At 37.9% G+C, this 24,506-nt stretch overlaps 4 protein-coding genes across 4 annotated transcripts; 3 read left to right on the top strand and 1 right to left on the bottom strand.

The window, feature by feature from the left end:
• LOC145584107 (uncharacterized) lies at positions 1–1,002 on the top strand. The gene has a single exon (XM_081641032.1). The coding sequence runs from the start codon at positions 1–3 to the stop codon at positions 1,000–1,002; it is 1,002 nt and encodes a 333-aa protein (XP_081497158.1).
• Positions 1,003–7,146: 6,144 nt separating this feature from the next.
• On the bottom strand, positions 7,147–8,823 carry LOC145584105 (uncharacterized). Its single transcript, XM_081641031.1, has 3 exons — positions 8,572–8,823; positions 8,012–8,363; positions 7,147–7,922 (listed from the first exon to the last, which is right to left on the bottom strand). The coding sequence occupies exons 1-3, from the start codon at positions 8,821–8,823 to the stop codon at positions 7,147–7,149; spliced, it is 1,380 nt and encodes a 459-aa protein (XP_081497157.1).
• Positions 8,824–11,717: 2,894 nt separating this feature from the next.
• On the top strand, positions 11,718–18,006 carry LOC145586392 (uncharacterized). The gene is made up of 3 exons (XM_081643226.1): positions 11,718–11,919; positions 13,054–13,714; positions 17,405–18,006. The coding sequence occupies exons 2-3, from the start codon at positions 13,155–13,157 to the stop codon at positions 17,472–17,474; spliced, it is 630 nt and encodes a 209-aa protein (XP_081499352.1). The 5' UTR covers positions 11,718–11,919; positions 13,054–13,154; the 3' UTR covers positions 17,475–18,006.
• Positions 18,007–18,591: 585 nt separating this feature from the next.
• LOC145586393 (light-harvesting complex-like protein OHP2, chloroplastic) lies at positions 18,592–20,782 on the top strand. Its single transcript, XM_081643227.1, has 2 exons — positions 18,592–19,119; positions 20,406–20,782. The coding sequence occupies exons 1-2, from the start codon at positions 18,698–18,700 to the stop codon at positions 20,518–20,520; spliced, it is 537 nt and encodes a 178-aa protein (XP_081499353.1). The 5' UTR covers positions 18,592–18,697; the 3' UTR covers positions 20,521–20,782.
• Positions 20,783–24,506: the final 3,724 nt, after the last annotated feature.

The raw sequence follows: 24,506 nt of genomic DNA, 5'->3' as shown, positions 1-24,506 counted from the left end.
ATGGCCCGAATTGCAAATCGGGACTTTGAAATTTTAGACATTTCCGGAGGAAGATACCTGGAATGGCGGGTGGACGCAAAAGCCTACCTAAGGGCACAAAGCCTAGAACACACTATCGCCGAAGAAGGAAACCCTACTCCTCTAGAACAAGCTAAAGCTTTGGTGTATATCAAACACCACATTCATGACGAGTTAAAAACTGAGTACATTCTCATTGAGGATCCTAGAGAACTTTGGGTTTGCCTCCAAGATAGATTCGAACACTTACAGAGAATAATTGGGCCAAGGGCCCAACATGAATGGTCTACCTTGAGACTTCAAGATTTCAGCTCAGTACGTGAATATAACTCCGCTGTACTCCGCATAACTTCACAATTGAGATTATGTGGAGAACCAATCTCTGAAAGAGCCATGATTGAGAAAACTCTCACTACAATGCACGCGAATAATATGGTACAACAAGAACAGTACCGAGAGAGGCGTTGTGAAAGGTTTTGTGACTTAATTTCCATACTATTAGTCGCAGAACAAAACAGTCAAATCCTGTTGTCCAATCATAATCAGAGACCAACAGGTACTAGTGCAATACCAGAAACAAATGCCACAAAAATAGGCAGGCGCTGGAATAACAATATTGTACGAGGAGGTTTTCAGGGCAGAGGTCAGTACCCCAATAGGGGTAGAGGAAGGGGTAGAGGACGTCAAAACTGGCGTCAAAATACTTCCAATACTCCCACCCTGAGAGGTAGAGGTAGAGGTAGAGGCGGTAGAGGAAGGGGAAATTTTCAAAACCAAGGAAGGCCACAAGAAAAGTGTTTTAAATGTGGAATACAAGGTCATTGGGCTAAGGATTGTCGTACGGCAAAACACCTTGTGGACCTATATGTTGCCTCAAGGGAAGGCCAAGGGAAACAAGCTGAAACTAATTTTGTCACACAAAGTTCCCCTAACCCAGAGCTCGATGTAGCCGATTATCTTGTTGATGACATAGAAAATGTCTAGACTACATCGATCATGTGCTTGTCCTGTGGTGTTTGCTTCATCGACATTGTCATATATTTTTCGAGTTGTATTTGTTATTCCTTTTCATCCAGAATCCTAAGTTTTCTTTAAACATGTTTTCCTAGTATCAAGTGTGTTTTAATATTGTAAAATATGTTATAATAAAGATGTTTTTTTTTTTCCTCTCATACGTGTTTTTATGATGCTAGTTTTACTAATCCTTTCTTTATTCATGTGAAGACAATGGAAAATAACAACACAAATGATGAAAAATGCCTGATTGATAGCGCAACCACACACAGCATTTTGAGCAACAAGTCATACTTTACTCATATCAAGCCAATAAATACCAATCTCAACACAATTGCCGGCACTGTCAATATGGTTGAGGGCTCAGGAAAAGCTTGCGTAGTATTACCAAAAGGTACAAAAGTAACAATAAAAAACGCATTATATTCTAGCAAAACACGACGTAATCTATTGAGCTTCAAAGATTTACGTCTGAATGGTTATCACATGGAAACCGTTAATGAAAACAAAAAGGAGTATCTGTATCTCGTTAAAAGAAAATCTGGCAATAACGAGACTCTTGAAAAATTAGAAGCATACTCCTCAGGATTGTACTTTACTTATATCAGCCCAATTGAAACATATTTGGTGTCTAACCACAAGGTAGACAACCAGGAAATGTTTAATATATGGCATGACCGCTTAGGTCATCCTGGAACAAGCATGATGATAAAAATCATCAAAAGTTCAAATGGACATCCGTTAAATAATATACGGATCCCACAATCAAATGAACTCAATTGTAAAGCTTGTTCACTTGGAAAACTGATCATTAGACCTTCAAAAGGTAAACTTGAAGGTGAAAATCTTGCATTCCTAGAAAGAATACAAGGAGACATTTGCGGGCCAATACACCCGACATGTGGACCATTTAGATATTTCCTCGTGTTAGTTGATGCCTCAACACGTTGGTCACATGTTAGTCTTCTCTCCACCAGGAATGTTGCATTTGCAAAACTGCTCGCGCAAATCACACGTTTAAGGGCTCAATTCCCAGATTATCCGATCAAAAGGATTAGGCTAGATAATGCTGGAGAATTTACATCCCGAACATTTAATGACTATTGTATGTCAATTGGGATAGACGTGGAACACCCAGTAGCCCATGTTCATACACAAAATGGCCTTGCCGAATCATTAATAAAGCGATTACAATTAGTCGCTAGGCCATTACTCATGAAATCAAGACTCCCATCTTCTGCATGGGGACATGCAATAATACATGCCGCTGCTCTGCTACGACTAAGACCGAGCGCGACACATAAGTTATCTCCAATACAACTAGTAGTTGGAAAGGAACCTAGCTTGGCACATCTAAAAACATTCGGATGTGCAGTCTATGTTCCCATAGCACCGCCCCAACGTACTAAAATGGGCCCACAGAGAAGGTTGGGAATCTATGTTGGCTATGAATCACCTTCCATCACAAGATATCTCGAACCATTGACTGGTGATCTTTTCACAGCTCGGTTCGCAGATTGTCACTTTAATGAGACATTCTTCCCAACCTTAGGGGGAGATAAAAAGGGCCCATGCTGGAAAGAAATATCATGGAATGCCCAAAATCTATCATACCTTGATCCAAGGACAAATGCGTGCGAACAAGAAGTGCAGAAAATAATACATTTGCAAAACATCGCAAATCAATTGCCAGACGCATTCACTGATACAAAAGGAGTAACAAAGTCACATATACCTTCAGTAAATGCCCCTGCTAGGATTGAAATCCCAGCAAAGAAAATGGATGATCCACTTTCAGATAAAATTGCAGCACGCAAAAGACGTGGCAGACCCCTCGGAGCTAAAGACCTAAAACCAAGAAAATCCAAAAGAGTGAAAATGAGGAATAAAAGGAGTGAAAACCCCTCAAATAAAGTGGATCAAATCAAAAATGATGAAAAAACAATCAACCCCCAAGATGAATCTAAAGAGTCAGATGGTACATCTGAGGGGGAGCGTGAAAATGAAATCGTCGACAATCATGAAATTTCGATAAATTACGTCCACACTAGAAAACAGTGGGATAGAGTAAAAACATATGTCAATGATGTATTCGCATACTCAATTGCCACAGAAATCATCACTGATGTTGAGGACACTGAGCCATCATCTGTAGATGAATGTCGACGAAGGAGTGATTGGCCAAAATGGAAAGAAGCCATTCAGGTTGAATTAAAATCTCTCGCAAAACGCGAAGTTTTCAGTCCTGCAGTCCTGACTCCAAAAGGAGTGAAACCCGTCGGATATAGATGGGTGTTCATACGAAAAAGAAATGAAAAGGACGAAATTGTAAGATACAAGGCTAGACTTGTAGCCCAAGGTTTCTCTCAAAGGCCGGGAATCGACTATGAGGAAACCTATTCACCTGTGGTAGATGCCACGACACTAAGGTTCCTCATAAGTGTATCAGCATGCAAAGGACTACAAATGCGTTTGATGGATGTTGTGACTGCATACCTTTATGGGTCACTTGATACCAACATCTATATGAAAGTCCCCGAAGGACTTGAACTACCTGAACCTTTAAGGTCACAACCTCGAAAGCTACATTCCATCAAATTGAAAAAATCACTCTACGGTTTAAAGCAATCTGGGAGGATGTGGTTTAACCGTTTAAGTGAGTACCTACTCAAAGGAGGTTATAAGAACGACCAAATTTGTCCATGTGTATTCATCAAAAGGTCCGAAAAAGGTTTTGTCATAATAGCGGTGTATGTTGATGATTTAAATATCATCGGAACACATAAGGAAATCGAAGAAACCGCTAAATGTATGATGAAAGAATTTGAAATGAAAGACCTTGGAAGAACAAAATTTTATCTCGGATTACAAATTGAACATCTAAGAGATGGTATCTTAATTCATCAATCCAATTATGCCGAGAAAGTATTAAAAAGGTTTTATATGGACAAAGCACACCCATTGAATTCACCAATGATTGTTCGTGCTCTAAACATCAAAGAAGATCCATTTAGACCCCGACAAGAAGGAGAAGTTGTACTTGGTCCAGAGGTACCATACCTAAGTGCAATAGGAGCTTTGATGTACCTGGCCATCAACACTAGGCCAGACATTGCTTTTTCGGTAAACTTATTAGCAAGGTATAGCTCTGAACCTACAAACAGACACTGGAATGGAGTAAAGCACCTACTTCGCTATATACGTGGAACAATTGATTTAGGACTCTTCTATCCAAGAAATGGAGATCCTACTCTCGTGGGATATGCTGATGCAGGTTACCTATCAGATCCAGCAAAATCAAAATCACAAACTGGTTATCTTTTCAGTTATGGCAATACAGCAATCTCTTGGAAGTCAACCAAGCAGACACTAACAGCAACTTCATCAAACCAAGCTGAATTGATTGCCCTTTATGAAGCCGGTAGGGAATGTATATGGTTGCGATCTGTGACCCAACATATACTAAAAGAAAGCGGCATCAAAACAGTCGAAGAAGACCCAACTACAATATTTGAAGACAACACTGCTTGCATCGCACAAATTAAAGGAGGCTACATCAAAGGTGATAGAACAAAACACATCGACCCCAAGTTTTTTTCTACTCATGACTTAGAAAAAGAAGGCAAGATCGATGTCAAGCAGATCCAGTCATGCAACAACTTAGCCGATCTATTCACGAAGGCATTACCACCAAACAAATTTCAAGAACTCGTGCATATGACCGGCATGCGTCGTCTTTGTGATTTGTGCTAACTTAGGGGGAGCCCTATATGTGCTGTACTCTTTTTCCTTCGTCCAAGTTTTTATCCCACAGGGTTTTTCTTGGCAAGGTTTTGATGAGGCAGATAAACATATAGGTACAATAACGGTAATATTTATTTTTACATACATGTAAATTAGAAGTCACCCTATAGAAATCCGTTCAAGGGGGAGTGTTGTAATACGCACCGTATTGCGTAATATGAACGGATTAAGAATACCGCCAAACATCACCGTTTAGCTTCCCATGCAAAAGTAAATATCACCGCTCAGAACCTCATGCTCGATTAGACATTTCACTGCGTGTTTAACATATCGAGTAAACACTGTTCATGCAAGGGTACTATAAATCCCCGCATAATCTGAAGGAAATACAACACAACAATTATCGGAGTATCTAAAAGCTTTCTTTTGATCTCTTTGAAATCCTTTGTTGTAAAACAGTATAATATTAATTTTGATCAACTGAAATTTCTAAATAGATTCAATTAGCAATTTTATATATACGATCGTACATAAATTTAAAAACCAAAATTAAAGGTAACCTTATGGTTGTGAATACTCTAACCTCCACAGCTCCACTGCTGCTTTGCTAGTAGGGGAGCCGTTATTGCTATGGAGGAATTGGAGGGAAAGAAGATGGAGAGTGGCAGCAATGGACGTTAGTTGCTCACTCGGGGGGGGGGGGGGATCAAGTACTAAAACTTTAACCTCCATTTAACCCCCCTGCCAACCACCCCTGACCCTGGCGACGTCCCATATCTCTTCCCGTTGTCGGTGCACCACCTGAACTCCTTCGCGTGACATCGCCCTTCTCCCCTAGCCCCTAACCACGATCCCCCACCCTGAAACCCCTTTCCCTCCTATGCCCTCCCCTTAAACCTCCCAACCGCTCCTCGCCCAGCCTCGAAACCCTAGTGACCAGGGTTTTCGAGGGTGGAGGAGGAACGTTTTGGGAGTTTCAAGGGTAGAAGATGGGTTTTTCTAGGGTTTCGTGGGAAGGAAAGGGGCTTCAAGTAGGGGATTGTGGTCTAGGGGCTAGGAGAGCCAGTCGCCGGCGAGGGGTATGGGCTGGCCGGTGAGGGGAGAGGGTGGTAGTGAGGTTTCGGCCTTCGGGGCAGTATTGATAGGGAAAGGCAGGTGGCTAGAAGGTGGCAGTGAGGTGGCTGGGGGTGGAGGGGTGGCCGGACAGTGGTTAGACCCCACTAACGAAAACAGTAACGGAAAAAGTCATCTAGTAGTGAAATATATATTTTTGGGATTTAGGTGGTAATAAAGTAAAATAAAATATTAAATAGGTAAGGGAAATTCTCATTGGTGAACTCCAACTTATTTAAATTACAAGTGGTGAACAATTTTAAATTTAATTATCTTTGGTGAACCTTAATTAGAATGACTAAGTCATTGGTAACCTTAATTACAATATAATCTGATTATTTAACAACTATGGTTAACTTTTGGTGTAATTACTAATTTGCCCCTAAAAAATAAGTTTTCCCTCCAAAACTATTTCCCTAATTCCCTCCTAAACGTATCCCCCAATTTCTCTATATAATCAGTATCCCCAATTTCCCCCAAATCATATGAACCCTAATTTCGTGCTCTGTTCAATTCTCTTTCTCTGTCCAACGATTATCCTCAGGTTCTACTGTTTTCGATGAGAAATTCTCGTGCGTCTACGACTGTGAAGGGTATCACCATGGATGATGGCATAGCGTGGGTGAAGCATACTCGATGCGACTGTTCCCCTCCTCAACTTGCCGCTGTGATGATTTCAGAGACAACCAGAAACCCTCGAAGGCTGTTCTTCAAGTGTAGAAGTTGCGATTTCTTTGCGTGGTTGAAAGAAGGGGATATAATTAGGGTTGGTGACGAAATGGAGGTTGAGCAAGGTGGAAGTGTTCATGGTGTTATTGATAGGGTTGATGAGTTATTTAAATTTGTGAAAGTAGTTGTTAGGGTGGCATTGATAATGTATTTTGTGCTATTACTTGTAATTGCTAAGTGATGATGTTTGTGCTATGTAGTATGGATTATTAGGGTCGTGTAATGGACTACTTATGTTGAAATTATGCACTGGATTTTGATGAATAAAAGAATTGTCCTTTTTATGATTTTTTGCAATTTACTGTCTTATTCAAATTTTTGCCTATATTATTGATACATAAATTGTTGGGATACTCACAATGAAGCAAAATGCCAGAGTTAATATTTCAAAAAAAAGACATAGTGTTAACAGGACAAATTCATTGTCTTATAATTATACCAATTAAATTGGTGCAAAAAACAGCATAAAACATGTTTGACATCCTTAAAAGGCATACATTGTTTAATTCAAAGTATGAAATGCATAAACTAACAAGGTTGGGATGCTGAAAGTCCTTTTTTTGCCCTGGTTCTTGGACTCTGTCTTGTTGGTTGAGGTGAAGATGCTAGTGTAGCAGGATCTGGTTGGCTTTGGCTTGTCCCTTTCCTTGAATTTGGAGCTTGCTTTGGGGCTTGCTTTGGAGGTTGCTTTGGGGTTTGCTTTGGTGCCTTCTTTGGTGCAGCTCCAGCTTTGGCTTTTTGTTTCTTAGTCAGTCCACTTTGGCAGGTTTGAGCATTGTGTCCAAATTGTTGGCACTTGCTACATTTGACTGTCTTAGACCTTTTACCCTTAGCTTGCTCACCTTCCTCTCTCCTTCTGTTCCTAGCAGGCCTCCCTATCCCTCTCTTCATTGGTGGTGGGCCTATTTCTTCATATGTGCTGTCAGGCCATTGCTCTGGGTCTGGTATCACTTTGATACTGTGTGCATAGGTGAGCTTGTACCTCTGGACTGAGTACCACTCACTGATGTACTTTCTTGGGTCATCATGTGAGTGCAGAATTGCCCTCATAGCATGTTTACATGGCAATACAGATAATTGCCATGCATTACACATACATGTTTTGTCCTTGAGGTTGACAGCAAGAACAGATCTGCCATCTAACACTTCAAATAACCCATCACCAGATTTAAGGCACTTACAAGACCTAGACTCGAGCCTTATTACTTGCACTCTTCTCATTATGTTAGGGCAGAAATCATCTCTCCAACTTTCACAAGCTTCTCTTCTTGTAGCCATCCTAACCATGGTCAACCTTCTTATACCTGCAATCAAAGTGAGATTAATGTGTTAGCTTACACATTTCATTTTTCAAATTCAAATGTACACATATTAGCTTGTTTTTTGTTATTACCTTCAAGCAAGGTCAAGACTGGTCTGCACCTATCTATTCCCAAAGTTGAATTAAAGCTTTCAACAAAGTTGGATTTGTTGATATCATTCTTGATGGCTGGGTTGAAAGCATGCTTAGTCCAAGTTGATTGTGGGCCCACTTCTGCAAGCCACACCAATGCCAGAGGATTGGCTTTCTTTAAAGCTTCCATAGCTTTCTTGAAAGTGAAGGGATTGTATGCCCCAGCAGCTTTCCAGAAAAGTTGGAACATAAGCAACCCAGGAAATTGACCCTTGAAATTTTTAACAAGGTGCTTGCAGCAGTATCTCCTACCAACCTTTGGCCAAATTTCAGTTAAGGCTGGATCAATACCCTAAAAAAATAACAACAACAATATTATTAGTGTCATAACCACACAGTAAAGCAAAGACAAAGATTGACAAATATAAGCAAACACAATTGACCTTTTGCCTGTCAGAAAGTATGCACCATTCATCTCCCCTCCCTGAGTCTTGTAGAGCTGTCTTCAAATGCCAAAGGAAGAATTTCTAGCTGTCAGCAGTCTCTGTCCCCACAATTGCCCATGCAACTGGAAATATTTCATTATTTCCATCCATGGCTACTGCAGACAGTAACACACCACCATAATTGCCCTTAAGGTGGGCCCCATCTACTCCAATCAAGCTCCTGCAACCTGCTTTCAAGCCATCTAATGCAGCTTGGAATGCAATGAATATGCTGCTGAATTGTAAAGGTCTTTCAGGTTCAGGTCTTGACCAAACAACATGAGCTACAGAATTTGGGTTGGTTTCTCTGATAACATCACAGTACATGGGCTAGTGTTTGTATGACTCATCATGACCCCCATGTATTTCTTCTAGAGCTTTTGACCTAACTCTATACAAAGTGCTCTGTGCCATGTCAACACCAAATCTTTTCCACAGCAATTCATTCAAACACTTGGCTGGAATGTCATTGTTAGCCCTAATATCATCCATCAACACCCTTCTAGCCCACCTCACATTCACCATTGGATTTCTCATCTCAAGTCCTTGGCATGTGTGCTCTGGATTGCTTATCTTTTTAATTGCCCATGTTGTGTTGTCTGGCAAAATGGATGCATGCAGCCTCCAGTTACAGTGTATGTCTGAGCATCTTGCTGCATATCTCTTGGTACTAGCATAATCAACAACAATGGCAAACCCACACTGTATACAATAATCCCTAACAACATCTCTGAGATGTTGTTTGTCCACAAAAAGTTGCCATTCCTTCAACACTATTTTGCCAAACCCCTCATCCTTGTATACTTCCCCATTATTATATAGCTTACTCAAATAGTTATCATGCTCATCCTCACATTCAAAGTCTGCTTCCTCAAATGGATCAAAAGAATCCTATATCACAGGCCCATATTCATCTTCACCATCCTCATCACTCATAGTATCACTCTTATCACCCTCACCATCATCCTCAGACTCACCCTCACCCTCATCTGCAGTATACCCATCATCATCAGGGTCATCATCCTGTGCTTCATACACTGTCAAAGTAGTATCAACAGTGTCATCACCTAAACTAACCTCTGTGATGACATTCTCACTCTCAGACCTTGGTACTCCCTCACCCAATTGACTGGCAGTGTTGACATCACTCTCACCACCACTAGTACTAGTACTAATCACAATACCCTTTCTTCTAGCACTAGTTCTAGGCACCCTCCTATGAAAATAAGTTGATACCCTTGAAGACTTTGAAGATTCATTCACCCCTGAGTTGTTACTGACACCAAATGCTCCCACATTTTGCAAAGGAGGTACAATGTGTTGGGAAGATGGGTTAGTTTGTGTGTCTTGTATAGTCAACTCATTAGGTACAATGTACTGAGGTTCTGGTTCTTGGGTGTTAACTGGTTGCTCAGTTTGTTCACCTTCCCAAGGGGTTGGGGAAATATTGAACCAATAATCTAGGGAATTCCCTCTCCCTCTTCCCCTCCCTCTCCCTCTCCCTCTCCCTCTCACACTGCCCCTCCCTCTCACAGTATTCCCCCCTCCCTCTCACACTATTCCTCCCTCTCCCTCTACCCCTTCCCCTTCCTTTAGCACTACCTTCTCCCACACCCTCTTCTGCCAATATCTGCTCCATTTCAATCCATGTTTCCTCTGGATCATAATTAAGCACTACAGTTTCCACCTGAACTGGTTGCTTGCCCAATGCACTCACATGCTTATCAAACTTTGCCTTACTTACAACTTCTGCTTCTACATTTACTTCCACCTCTCTATTCTTTCTCTTCCTAGGTGTTAGTTTCTTTCGAGGTTCAATTACTATAGGCTTGGCTACTACAGGTGGCACTATTTGCTCCCCAACCTCAGCTGCACCCATTTGATGCTTTCCTTTAACTAAAGACCTAGCATCAGCTACTACTTTGCTGTCTTTTGCTCCACACCCTACCCATATGTAAATCTCTTTTTTTTCTGGCAAATTTGTAAACATTTTCATCACATCATTATCATTTAGAAGTGAAACATGCTTCATCTTGTACACATATTGGAATGTGGGGTGACTAGGGGTTTCAACATTGTTTTCCTTTGCCTTCTCCCAATACTCTACAATTAGGTCTATTAGATTAACCTTATCAACATCCTCAACCAAAATAATCACATCAATTCCATTATATTGAAACCTTAACACTATATTATCACCCATTCTGCATCAATCACAAAGACAAAAAACAACAACAGTATAAGATACATACAGGATAAAAATTGAACAACCCAACAAATTTGACAACAATAGCATACAATTCACACATATAAACCATGAAAAATACGTATTTCACTTCAAACAACATCGATTTCACATATAACATGTACGCTAAACAAGCTTGCAGTCAACATCCATTTCAAACAACAAAAACAGGGGCATACTACAAATGAAAGCATAAAAATACATACCTCACTTCGATTCACGCTCTATTTGATAAAATTGCAGCAAAGATCGCACTTTTACTCCACCACTATGGTTAACAAGCAAGATTATCTCCCTACACTTGCACAATTTTTCGCACTTGATTTCCCCCAATTACCTTCAAATTCCCCTAAAATATTCGCTCCAATAATTTCTCTAACCACCAAATAATTTTGCTATTATACGAATTTTGTAACCCTAGAAATTTGTTTGTGTAATTTCGCAGACGATGATGAAATGAGGGAGACGATGATGAAATGAGGGAGACGACGATGAAATGAAGGAGAAGAAGGGATCAGTCTTCTTTGATTAGACACAGTTGGTTGAGGGAAGTAAATAAGGGCAAATTAGGAAGTCCAGGTTTTTTTTTTAAAAAAAAAGGTTTTAAGTGTTAACCATGGTTAAATAATCAGATTATATTATAATTAAGGTTACCAATGACTTAGTCATTCTAATTAAGGTTCACCAAAGATAATTAAATTTAAGATTGTTCACCACTTGTAATTTAAATAAGTTGGAGTTCACCAATGAGAATTTCCTAATAGGTAATAAATGTAACACTAACTTCTTTCGCTTGCGGCAAATATGACACAAAGTTTTTTCGATGATAATAAATATCAAATTTTTCTTTTTTCTTTTTTTTTTTTTTTTATAGAAATGTTAAGAAATGAAACCCGAAAAAGATTATATATATATATATAAAAAGCAGCAGCCCCCACAGGCACACCGAGTCTCCCCCACACTCCACTTTGATTATAATCAATCGTAGTATAGCTGTGTCTCGTTTTTTAGAGTGTTCATCAATCTCCATCTTTCTTTCTCTCTCCTCTTTTTCTTCATATCTCTCTCTCTCTTTTTTCCCCCTTTTCTCTTTCAACTCAAATCTCTTCACAAATCCTCCATCAATTTACTCGCCGGAGATCTCTCTGCTTCAGATCTACTTTATTCTCTCTCCTCAGGTATCCTTAATTTCTCTACTCCATTTTGACTCATTACACTTTCAATTTCTATTTGCTAATTCTGGGTTTTTTATTTGATTTTTTAATTAGTATTCATCTGCATTTCTTTTGAACTTTTGACAATTTAATCAACTTGGGATTTTAATCTTCGGTAATGGGTACTAAACCCATTTTTGGGTTTTTAATGTTATTTTACTTGAACTTGAATCGCTGCATGTTCTCAATTTTTTTGATTTATTTCTGATTATTATTTTTAAATTTTTTGAACTTATTTATCGTTTAGTTTGTTTGCTAAATTTCTCATTTTATAGTTGATTGTAATTTTTTCTGTGATCAACCCAAAAAGGTTCATGATTTTTGTGTTGGATTACTTTTTCTGTAATTAAAATTAAGTGTACGATCTCTTGTATTTGTTTCCCAAAATGAGAATATCACTTTTTTTTTTGGGGGTTCTTTTTCTTTTATACTTATGATTTGTTTAGAGTAAGCTTTTGTGCTTTTTTGATTTTTAAATTAGTGAAGAGTGTTGTGATATAAGTTTACTGGACTGAGACTATAATTTTCAGTTTAGGGTTAGTTGCATTGATGGATTGCTATAATTTTGGATAAGAACATGCTTATCGGTCGGTTTACAATGAGTTTGTTTAGTGATTTATGCCAATTTTTGCTGAGTATTAGACTTCGGAAAAAATTAAAGGAGCACTTTACATTTGAAGTTGTATTTTACACTTAAAGGTATATGTATGACCATACACTTATTGGCATAGAAGCCCTTCGATTGTGTGGAGGCGGGGATGATCTGTTTTTGTCAATTGTAGTGGGTTTAAAGCAATCCTAAATCATAGGAAGGGCCTGCTGCTTGTTGCTGAAATTTTGTTCGTGTGGACTAGGCCACTAGGGAGCTAGACAAAATCTACCAAAGAGATATAAAGGCTTAGAATTGTAAAGTATACGACTTCATGCTGATAACTAGGCAGTTAATTAGTCAAGCTTATAATAGTCACAATCTGGACATTTAAGCTCGTAATTAGTGTTTTGAAGCTTCTGCTTCGATAGCTATAAGGACTTTTTCAATTTTGAGAATTTACAAACTGTAGTTCTTTTTCCCTGATACCTTTTTACTACACTTTTCAGCTGATTGGGTGACAATTTGGATCGGAAATTTGCAGAATCAGACTTTGATGGGTCTGGAACTAAAACTGTAAATAGTTCTGGTGCCCAGATGAGAAGAACTGATGTTATTAGCAGTCGAAGGAGGGGGGTTTTTCTCTTCTTCAGCTACTGGGTATAGCAAGGGTCTGACCCTTTTACTCTTGGGTCAGAAGAGTGATGATAAGCACATGAAAGTTGCACCTTGGAATCAATACCAGTTGGTGGACCAGGAAACTGATAGTAACCTCCAGCTGGCTTCTGGAAAGAATAGACTTTCCCGCGGGTGCGCTACCTTTGTCTGTTTTGGTCGCGCTTCCGCAGGACTTGATGGGCAGTCGCCTCTTAAAGTAGGTCCTACCCAGCCACAGGATATTTTGCCGAGTGGTCTGGCAAACGATAGGGAAAAGGAACAGACTCAACAGAGCACTGTTGTTGACGATGATAACAATGCTAGAAATATCACCCTCAAGAGTAGCCTGAAGAAGCCATTGCATAATACTTCACAAACTACTAAAAACGATGATGAGCAGAAGCCCCTGGCTGAAGAGGATAGTGATCTCTCTGGACACACAGAAACGAGAAAAGTGCAGTGGACAGATGCATGTGGGAAAGAGCTTGCAGAGATCAGGGAATTTGAGCTCAGGTATATAACTGTAAAGGCTATTAAATTTGATGTCTCTTACTAATTTTGTGTTGTGTAGAAATGCTGGATATAGAATGTTACTTTCTTGCTATCACTGTCTTCTATGTTCTTACAATATTTAAGAGTATCCTGCAACAAGAAATTTTTGGTTTGGCATTTGTCCTGGTCTCATTTATTGGTGCCTTAAGTGATTATAATATGATGTAATTTTATAAGGACCATTATACTGACTTCACGCAGAGACAATGCTAGGCACTGTTACTTGTGTCTATGTGGTGATTATTGCTGCGTGTACTGAAATATAGTACTATACTACCTATTAGTCCTACTTCATCAAAGACTTGGAAATTATGAAGCTGGATTTGATATTAACTTAAGCTAACATACTTCTTTGACGAAGTTGGAAATTGTACTCGAAGTTAAACTTGAACAGAGTCCTTATGGTCCTCTGGCAATGCAGCATAAGGACTTTAGTTTATAGTTTTATTAACAAAAGACATTCTTTTTGTATTTTAGCATGAGCTTCAACTATTTTATCAAATCCTGATTCAGATAGGTTTTTTCAACTTAATGAGTTATCATTGTATCATAAGTCAAAATGGAGTAATTTTAGCTTAGTTTGATTGGAGGGAATCAGGTTCATGGACTCTGTCTCATCTCCCAAATATTTAAGAGCTGAATCCATGTTTGATAGTTCTTAGCTTTACATTGGTTGTTACCTAACTAATACCGTTCCCCCTTAAATGTTCCAGCTAAAATCATAAATGTTCACAATAACTGATGTTTTGTGTCCTGCAATGTGTTTAATAGAATTTCTTAGGATGGTATTGGTTGATTGATGAAACTTCTGGTGACATGTACAGACCAACATTTGGCATTGAACATATTTAATCCTATGCTTGGTTCTCTCTCTGCATGAAGTCAACAGAAGTGCTATTAAGCTCAATGTGTGCTCCCTCTATCCCATCCAGTTAGTGAAATTATATATCATATACTGTCTCAGTATCTGATAAAAGTTGCATTGGCATCAATCCTATAGCAAGTAATGTATATATGAGTTGTAAATGTGGTAGCCAAAGTTATATCTGCATTTACTTGCTGCCAACCTTTGTAGGACGTAGTAGTATTCATTATTGAACAATTCTTATTGTATTTGTGTTTATTAATTTATTGTAAGGGAGGGTTGGTGTTTGGATGCTGGGAGTCTAACCTGTATGAGTTTGAGGCTCCTTTAGCCTAGTACAGCAAAAGAGTTGTTCCTCTTGATCACAAAGACCTACTGGCTTACAGTCTTGTAGGAAGATAAGCATAGTTAAGTAATACATTTATGTAGTCAAATTTAAGCAGAGCTTGGAAAATTTATGCTTAGTTGATATAGTAAAACCTATTATTACATTGAATGTTTTCTGTTTAACATCTTATATTTCAGACAGGATATAAATCTGTCATCTGTGATGCTTAGGAAACTCTTTGTCTTGATTCAGGGATGCCTTATAAGTGCATGTGAACAAGTTTGATTATCCGTGGAAAATAATTTTTAACATAATACTGCAAATGCTATTTTAGCATTAGTAATTTGAAAAAATTGTAATAAGTTGCTAGTGTTCATACTGGCTATGGACTTGGGAGGATTGTGGGCAAAACAGTGATGACTAGTGTCTGATTTCTTTGTAGATATCCTTTGTAATGCTTAAGGAATAAGTTGGCATAGTATTGATTATGCACTACGTTTGATTACTTTCTGATAAGGAGAATCTATGGTTTCATTCTGGGAATTTGCATGACCCAATTTGATTCTAAATATGATTTATGATATAAAAATGGGTTCTACCCCTTTATAAAGACAAACATGGGTGGATAAAAATGTCACACACATCCTTGCAAAGTTTTAGATTTGTAAAGCTGGTCAGAATTCGCAGCCATCATCAATAAGAATTTGTCTCTTTCCAGCTAATCTCAAAGACCTCCTCAATACTTGCTTTGGTTTTCATGCTAATGCAGCTGATTTGAAATGTGCTTTAAGTATAGATTTTATCTTCCTTACTTTACCTTTCTGGCAATACCCTATACAAAGTGGTCATATAGATTGTATCATCAGTGTGCCTGTCTGTGCCATATTCTTCTTGGAGATTTTTTATTAGGAAACAGGTGAAACCTATCTTTGAAGTATTTCATCTCATGACTACTTAATAAGACAGCCTTTCTTCTTTAGATAAAAGACCATAAGGCATGGGAGTATGGGATCACTTAGACAGTCAGCTTTTACGTTTATGCAGCTTGTAAGATATCTCAACTGTCACTGGAAACTGTCTCTGGAAGAACAGTGATATTCTGATAGGGGAAACATAGATATCCCAATCCACAAAGAAACTGAGAATTTATCAAAAAGAAACCACAACACTGGCACCGAACCATGAGGTTGGGAGACTTGATAATCAAACCCACAACCCCTTTGTTTGGATCCCAATTGACTCTTTGAAGAAGTTGAACAGTATTTTTCCCACCTTGAAAATCTCACAGATTGTTCATGTGTGTTCAAAAGTGGCCATCTATATTTCTAAAACTGAAATTACTGTGCTTGTGTTATCTCTGTTTCAGAACAGTTGTAAAGAATTCGATAACCATTAGCTTATTACATTCACCTGTTCAAGCCTACTAATTGAAAAGGAGAAAAGAATAACTAACATTTATTGGATAGAGATTCATGCAAGGATTGCTTACTTCTAGTTTGTGTGAAGTACTTACAATTTTTGTCGAGGCAGAGTTTAGTGAAATATATGAGCTAATTCCTTGTGACTCTTTTAATTAATCTATCTTTTTTAGTTCTTTTCCTTCTTCTTCTTCCATTTTTTTTTTCTCCCTGTGCATTCTCTCTCTTTCTCTCTTTGGGGCCGTGGGGTTGGGGGTGTTGTGTTAGTCTAAGCATTTTGTACAAAAAAGAATCAAGCCCAAACAATGGACACCTTTTCTAGATTTAATTCAGAAGTCTCAAATTAATATGATTTGTTCACTTTTTTCTTCTTTCAATGATATTACAACCTAAATTCACTTCATAAAAAGAGACTCATGAAGCTGTTGATGCAGAGCTTCCTTGAGAGCTTTGAATATGAGGATTACACAATCTGCTGATGGTCATTTCTTTCAATTATAACTGCTACATGCTTGCTGTGCTGGAGCTTGAGCACTTCTATGCCCCATTAACTTGCATAACCATTGTCTAAGCCCTTTAAGGCTATCACTTGCCATACTAGTAAATGGTACTCATCAGGAATTGCATCTTCCTTTTCTAGAAGTATTAGTTTTGGCAGTCTAGATGGCTTTTGTTGTAACATTTAGCACCAATGGGAGTGCCTTATTGGACGGTGATGTGTGGATACTGAATAGATTTGATTGGCTTGATTTTGCTTTTGATCATGTATGTCTTACTGACAGCAGCAATATATTTGTCTCTCTTTATCAAACTTTATCTTTTCTTGCACCCTGTTGATATTGCATTTTTTTTAATCCCAATTAAAATTATTTATTTTATAACGAGTATACTTTTGTGGAGTTTCCATTTATCCTGTAATGCATCTGTTTTATGGACTGACAATGGAAACATATCTTCATCAATGTTACTAACTTCTGTTGTGTGCACAATAATGTCCTATCCCATTGCTTTCTACTTACATCTACCAAATTAAATTGCAGTGAACATGGCGAATCAGATGACGAGTTTGTCAATGGAAATGGGAAGACTTGTTCTTGCAGGATAATGTAATTTGGGCTTGTAAAAGCCACTTGATTGAATCAAAATCAAGCATTGTGGAAGGGCATTAGATTGGGCTATTTTTGTGTGCTTAGCTGCTGTGAATCAATCATATTTGGATTTACTGAGTGCTGTTGCCCATTCTTCTCCTGCTGAGTGAGTGGAAAACTAGAGCGAGGTGCTTGAGGTTTCGAGTGTGTTTTGATATGAGTACAGCCATCTGCTAAGATCCGGCATTCGGATGCCTCTACTGGCTGATTCACTTTGTTAATATCTTGTCAATTTTGTTTCATTGAGTGGACCGTCAGATTGAATTTTTAGTCATCTCTTTCAATCATTTTTTCTTCCCTCTTCACCTCTACTGCTTCTCCCCCCATTACCCATTCTTTTTTGTTTGGGTTACTAGATCATGTCCTTTTTCTTTTTCATAACTGAGTGTGTATTTATTGCCGTAATCAAAGTGTTCTTGCATTCAATCATATTTATGCTGCTTACAAGCCTTTGTATTTAGCAATTAAGTCACCCTGGCCCCTAGTTATATTCAGTCACAATTCATATGCAGATCCGAGCAGATGAGTCGTTTGATTTAGTTCCGGTTTGATTGATGTATTTAGTCGGATATCTGTAGCAATTGAAGAGGTTGTGTGGCGAACTTAAAACTAGTCAAATCTATACTAATCATGTTGATTCTTATTGCTTAATTAGGTAGAAAAATAAAAAAATTGAAACCTTTACTGTTCAGTTTTCTTAATTATCTGTAAACAGAGAATGATCACGAACAAGTCTTAATTTCACGCAGTTGGAATCCATTTTACTTCATTTTAAGGAGCCATAGATATCTTACTTCCAAATAATCGTTACTTATTAGCGTCTTCGTTAATAGCCATTTAATCTTACTCTTAATCCGTCCCCCTAATGACTCTTATCTATAGTTTCAAATTCCTGTTCTCAGAAAAGTACTTAATATTCTGGGTTCCATACAGCCAAGTGGAGTAAGACTCAGCCTCAGACTCGAAAGCGGCGCGACTCACACGCGCCTCTCCCTGCAAGTAGGCATTATCCACTTGCACATAAACAATCAAAATCCTCAACACCCAATAAATCATAGCCACATTTCATCTACCCATTAGCAAATTTCCTCTGATTCTGATAACACTTCAAATTCCATCCTCTGCCTTCTCCTCTCTTTCTCTCTCCTCCCCAATTCAGACAAAAACACTTGGATTCAGAGAAATATGTCAGTAGCAGCTTCAATCCCAAGTATCAGACTACCAACAACAACATCATCATCTTCTTCAACATCATCATGTTCTTCTTCCTCATCAACTACCTTGAGTTTAAGGCTGTCACAAACTAAGCCTTGTATGTCATTTACTGTCAGGAGTTCACAGACTGAAGGTCCTATCAGAAGACCTACTGCTCCTTCTCCTGCTCCTCCTCTGCAGCCGCCTTCGCCGCCTTCTTCATCTCCTCCTCCATCGCCTCCGAAGCCGGCCTCGGCTTCTAAAGTGGTTGAGGATAAGAGTGCGATCACATTGGAGTTTCAGAGGGCTAAGGCTAAAGAGCTGCAGGATTATTTTAAGCAGAAGAAGCTTGAAGAAGCTGATCAAGGCCCTGCTTTTGGTTTTGTTCCTAAAAATGAGATTGGCAATGGCAGGTATGTTTGGTAACACATTTTTATTGTTAAATTAATTAATTGGAATATGTGTTTTTCTTCGTAAATTTTATTTTCAATTTCTCTGCCATCATGATTCATGAACATTCACATCAATCACATGTAATTTTCGATATTGAAGTACTCGCTTTATTTCAATTCACTATTACTTGTCAGTTTTGAATACCAATGTATTGACTAATACTTTCATAACACTTACTTACTAGTGCATAGCCTTGAAAAATAATTAATCAGGAACATAGTAGTTCAATATAGGAGCAAATGAAAATTTTCACATGAAGTTATTGTCAATCATCCAATGGTGACCTTGTACCAAAATAAATGTAAGATCTATAAGCTGATGATTATTATTAAATGTGTCGCAATGTGACTATTGTATCGGTGAATTACTTAACGGATGACTCAAATGTTGATGTTCTAATAGGAAAGTTGCTAATTTGAAAGTGATTTTTGTTAATTTGCTTGGTAGGCTTATTCAATTGAAAGTTAAGATGTGAAAATGTAACATGTTTTTATAATGTGTTTTACTTGGACCTTCAGAATTGTTAAAACTATTCGACTCACACTTAGATATGAGAGACAGAGTAATTGACATTGTGCTTCCCATCACTCTATCTCTTTGATTATATAAACTAAAGGAAATTGTGGAGGACCATATAGAAGGGCTTTGATCACGAGGATCATGATTCTTTCATTGTTTAAGATTACAATTAAAACAAATTTATAGTAAGCTATGGTGGCGGTTGAAGAAAAACATGTTTATAGTATATTAGTATGCTATGGTGGCGCTTGAAGAAACACGTGTAACATTTACTTTATAACTCGTACTTCCACTTTTCGATACTGTTTGTTCACTTCAGTCTTTGTAACTCATATTGGCGTGGGTTATATGAATTGAACAATTTTTTTCCAAACACATAATAACAGATTCTCCTTGTTTGTCAATGAAAAAGAGCGTGTAGAATTTGATGCATGTTTAGTTTGTCAATGTGACTATGCTTTAAGATTACAAGGACTAACTGTTAGCATTTTGATACAAAATTTCGATTTTCTGTGTAGCATATAAAAGACATCAACTATGGAATAGATGGTCTTATATATGGTTTTTTGATTCTTGATGCCTGTTCTATGTTGAATAAACTTCATTTCACTTATAAAATAAGCTTCTCTGATGTGTTAAATTTGGTAAGTATGTGGTAATGCTATGATGTTTGTGATATGATAAGTAAACCATAAACTTTGCCTTTCTGACGTGCTACTATCAACAGATGGGCTATGTTTGGATTTGCTGTTGGGATGCTGACTGAGTATGCAACCGGATCTGACTTTGTGGATCAAGTAAAACTCATTCTCTCCAATTTGGGGATTGTAGATTTAGAATGAGCTAAATAACACCATATCTTTAATTTCATTTTCTACTTTTTACAGTTTATACACCCCTTTGTGATTTCTCTCATCAAAATCCAGAAATTTCCCCTTCTTTTGTGTGATGTGACCATTTAATTCAACTGTTTGTTACTATCACCTGTATTTATGTACTTGGATTCTGCATTTTTGAGCTCACAATACCTATGAGGTTCAAATTACAACAATTTTTTTTTTTTTTTTTTAAAATTTTATTTTCATAGTATAAATTACTTATTCATATCTTTTCTTGTTTATGTTTTCTCCTTGTTTGGTTATACGAAAATTTGAACCTAACTACTCCAAACTATCACCAGTTGAACAAAGATAATCTCAATTATAATATGTAAAGATGCCAATGATTTCAGAGTTTGAGTGTGCGAAGGTGAATATGCTAGAAAGAGTCCTAGGCTTCCAAGGTGTGAGGACGGTGCTGGTTCAAGCATCATATTGTGGCTGACCGGTTAACCAAGTCAGAGCAAGCTAAGAATAGAGCACTACAATTCATCAGCTTAACCGAGTCTTCATGGAGTCTGTTTTGTAGAAGAGGTTTCCTAGAATGATGCAAAATTTACATGTAGCATAGCATTAGTTCCAAGTTCCAACTAGCCCATAGGCCAGATGCAATATCCTCAGGTTTAGTCCTTGGATTCGGAAACAGTTAGTTACCGAAAAAACAACTATGTTGGCTGTTGAGGTCGTAGTAAAAAGTACTAATTGGCGTTGTGCTGCTGCAACTTGTGCAGGTCGTGCTTGTTAGTACAATGCATGATAGTTGGTTTAGCTTGTTATGCAGGCGAAGCTTGTTGGTACCAAATTTAGCTTTGTTCGTACAATGCAGGTCGTGCTTGTTAGTACCAAATTTAGCAATTACAATCCTGTAATATGAAAATTGCAAATTGTTGCCTAAAAAGCATTACAAACTTGTTTGTTGACACCCGCTTCATATTTCCGGATGAAATTGCCTAAAAATAACGTCAATTTTTTTTTTTTTTTTTTTTCTTTCTCCTCCCTTTTATTAAAACTCTAGTGCATTACTGACTACACACTAGTACACTGTTCACTTTTTATTCACAACCGTAAATGATAAATCAACCCTTTTATGGTTTTACTACCTCCAATCCATTTTCTTAAGCTTTGATTAGAGGAAAATGAAATAATTTCGGTGGAAGTATTGGGTTGAATCTCTTCGACGTTCATGAATACACAATTAGGCTAAAATTTGCGATTATTTTTGTTTATAATAAAGACTACAATTTGCAAAGGGAATACTCCATACTTAAAATGGCCGCATTTGACAAGTTTTCCAAAACAACTATTAACATTTATTCGCACGACTTACCACTACCGAGACAAGTGATAATTACACGCTAAGCAAGGCCAACCGAAAAAAAAAAAAAAAAACGAACAAGGCCTAAAAATCGTAAATATCATTTAAAAAAGAAAAATAACCTCACTAAACACATACTAGTATTTAAGAGAAACTCGTACCAATTGATTGTCGGTATATTGGTGATTGAGACTGACTTGGTAGGGTGGACCCGTGTTCGATCCTCCGCAGCAACAATTGGGAGGGCACTGGAACCTAACCACCCAGAATTGATCCCGAATCTGGATTAGCCAAAAGGGTGAATTGGGTGAACCACCGAAGAAAAGAGAAACTTGTAGAGAGCCTTTTTAATGGTAGAAAATGGTCGTCCCCTTCCCACCCTTGATTGTTGAATGGAAGCATTTGATGCAAACAACGGGTGATTGAGAATGTCAATCGCTGAGGGTCTGTAAGAAGCAGGACTTATACAGAGTATAATCAAGAGTCTAACTTGATAATCTGTGACTTTTGTTACAAGTTTTGGCACAATATACTTTCTTTTGGTTTCCCAAAGCTTATTGAAAGTACGGCATTCTTTGTATGGTTGTTCACCAGTAAGCATTTGAAGAAAGCACAAGCCGAAAGAGTATATGTCAGTGAGCTGATTATGGTATATCGGTTTAAATTCTGGTCCAATTACTACACCGTGTGTTCTCTTAAGAACGACCGCGTAACACAAGTCTCCTATCATCACCCGCCCTTTTTTTTTTTTAACTAATGTAGAAGTGCTTGCAGTTGATATCTCGATGCATTATCGGGGGATCTTGACTGTGTAAATAATGTAACCCTTTGAGAATCTGTCTAGCAAATTCCCTGATTTCTTCCACATCGAAATGATGGTGTTTGTTGTTCAAGTAGTTTTCCAAATTTCCTAATGTTAAAGGTTCAGTACTCATGTTACTTATTCTACAATTACCATCCGTCCAATAATGATAGCACTTAACAATATTCTCATGATCTAATGACTTTAACAGTCCCGCTTCAGAAATCAAATTCATATCAAATCCTGTATAAGTAATAAGGGCTGTTTCTAGTGAGGATGACTTACTCCAACTAATTTCTATTCCTTCAATCTCATCATAACCTTTATATACTGTTGTTGAGTCCATTTTGCCTACGATCGTATCGTCCTGTTGGATCTCTTTCGACCACCTTCAGACCATTCACGTCCACCGATCCAGTGATGGCCATCATCACTAGACTACTGATAGAGAAACAGGATTTTTTTTTTCTTTTTTTTTGGGAAATTATCTTTGTTAACCACAAACTTTTTTTTTTTTTTTTCCTCAATGGTAAAGCCTGAAACTTTTGATTATCAATGGTAATCACGAATTAATAAAACTAAGCTAATGGTAACATTAATGATATTGAAACATCATTAAACGATTAACCAGGGTTAATCTTAGGTTAAGTAACAATAGATTTACATTAATACCCTTCAAATTATTTTTTTTAAAAAAAAACAAAAAATCCAAACCCCTCCCCAACCACCAGCCCTCCTTTCCTTGTCGGAGCTCAGCTCGGTGCGGCTGACGGCGTCTCAACCCTCTACCCCGCCGGAGACCCCCACCACCAACACCCCAATCCCAAAACGAGCACCCCTCCCTTGTTCTTGACCCACCCTCTCTCTCCTTTCATAACCACCAAATTAAAACCGCTTGTCGGAACGCCGAAATCAGCCATCCTCCCTAGCCGGAATCAACCACCCTCCTCTCTTCCCCGATTCCCTCTCGTTCCCCGAATTTGGGTTGAAATTTCTACGTTTTTTTGGTGATTCTGGGGTCGAATTTGTTGATTTTGGGGGTCGAATTTATCGAAATCGTTGATTTTTGGGGTCGAATTTGTTGGTTTTGGGTTCGAATTTGTTGGTTTTTGGGGTCAAATTTGTTGGTTTTGTGGTTGAATTTGTTGATTTGGAGTCGAATTTGTCGATTTTTGGAGTCGACTTTGTCGATTTTGAGGTCAAATTTGTTGATTTTGGGGTCGAATTGCTACTTTAAGGGTCGAATTTGTTAATTTTTGGAGTCAAATTGGTCAAATATGTGATTTGGGGTCGAATTTGTGGTCGATTTTGTTGATTTGGGATTTAATTTGTTGGTTTTGGGTCAAATTTGTCGGGATTTTGTTGAATTCGGGGTCTAATTTGTTGAATTCGCTGGTGCCGCCGCTTTTGGTGCTGCCGTTGCACTCCCTTTCCGACCTTAACAGCAATTTAACAATGGTGGTGGTGGCTCTAATGGAAGAAGATGGAGGAGGAAAGAGAAAGGAAGAAGATGGAGGAGGAAAGACATAAGGGTATTTATGTCTTTTTACTTTCCAATAGCTAAACCATGGTAAAGATTTTAACAAATTGTTTAACTTAAGTTATCATTAGCTTAATAATATTAATATGTGATTACCATTGATAATCAAAAGTTTTAGGCTTTACCGCTGAGAAAAAATAAAAGTTTGTGATTAGCAGAGCGAATTTCCCCCTTTTTTTTATTTTATTTTATTTTTTTTAATTCTGCAGTTAAGAAATAGAAAAAAGAATTTAATTAACTTTTTTGCGTGATAATGCTGGAAAATATATATAAAGCAGAGATGTAGTTAAGTT

The sequence above is a fragment of the Chenopodium album genome, chromosome 16, assembly GCF_948465745.1.
Source record: "Chenopodium album chromosome 16, dcCheAlbu1.1, whole genome shotgun sequence".
Taxonomy (NCBI): Eukaryota; Viridiplantae; Streptophyta; class Magnoliopsida; order Caryophyllales; family Amaranthaceae; genus Chenopodium; species Chenopodium album.
This window is presented reverse-complemented; position numbering and strand designations above follow the sequence as displayed.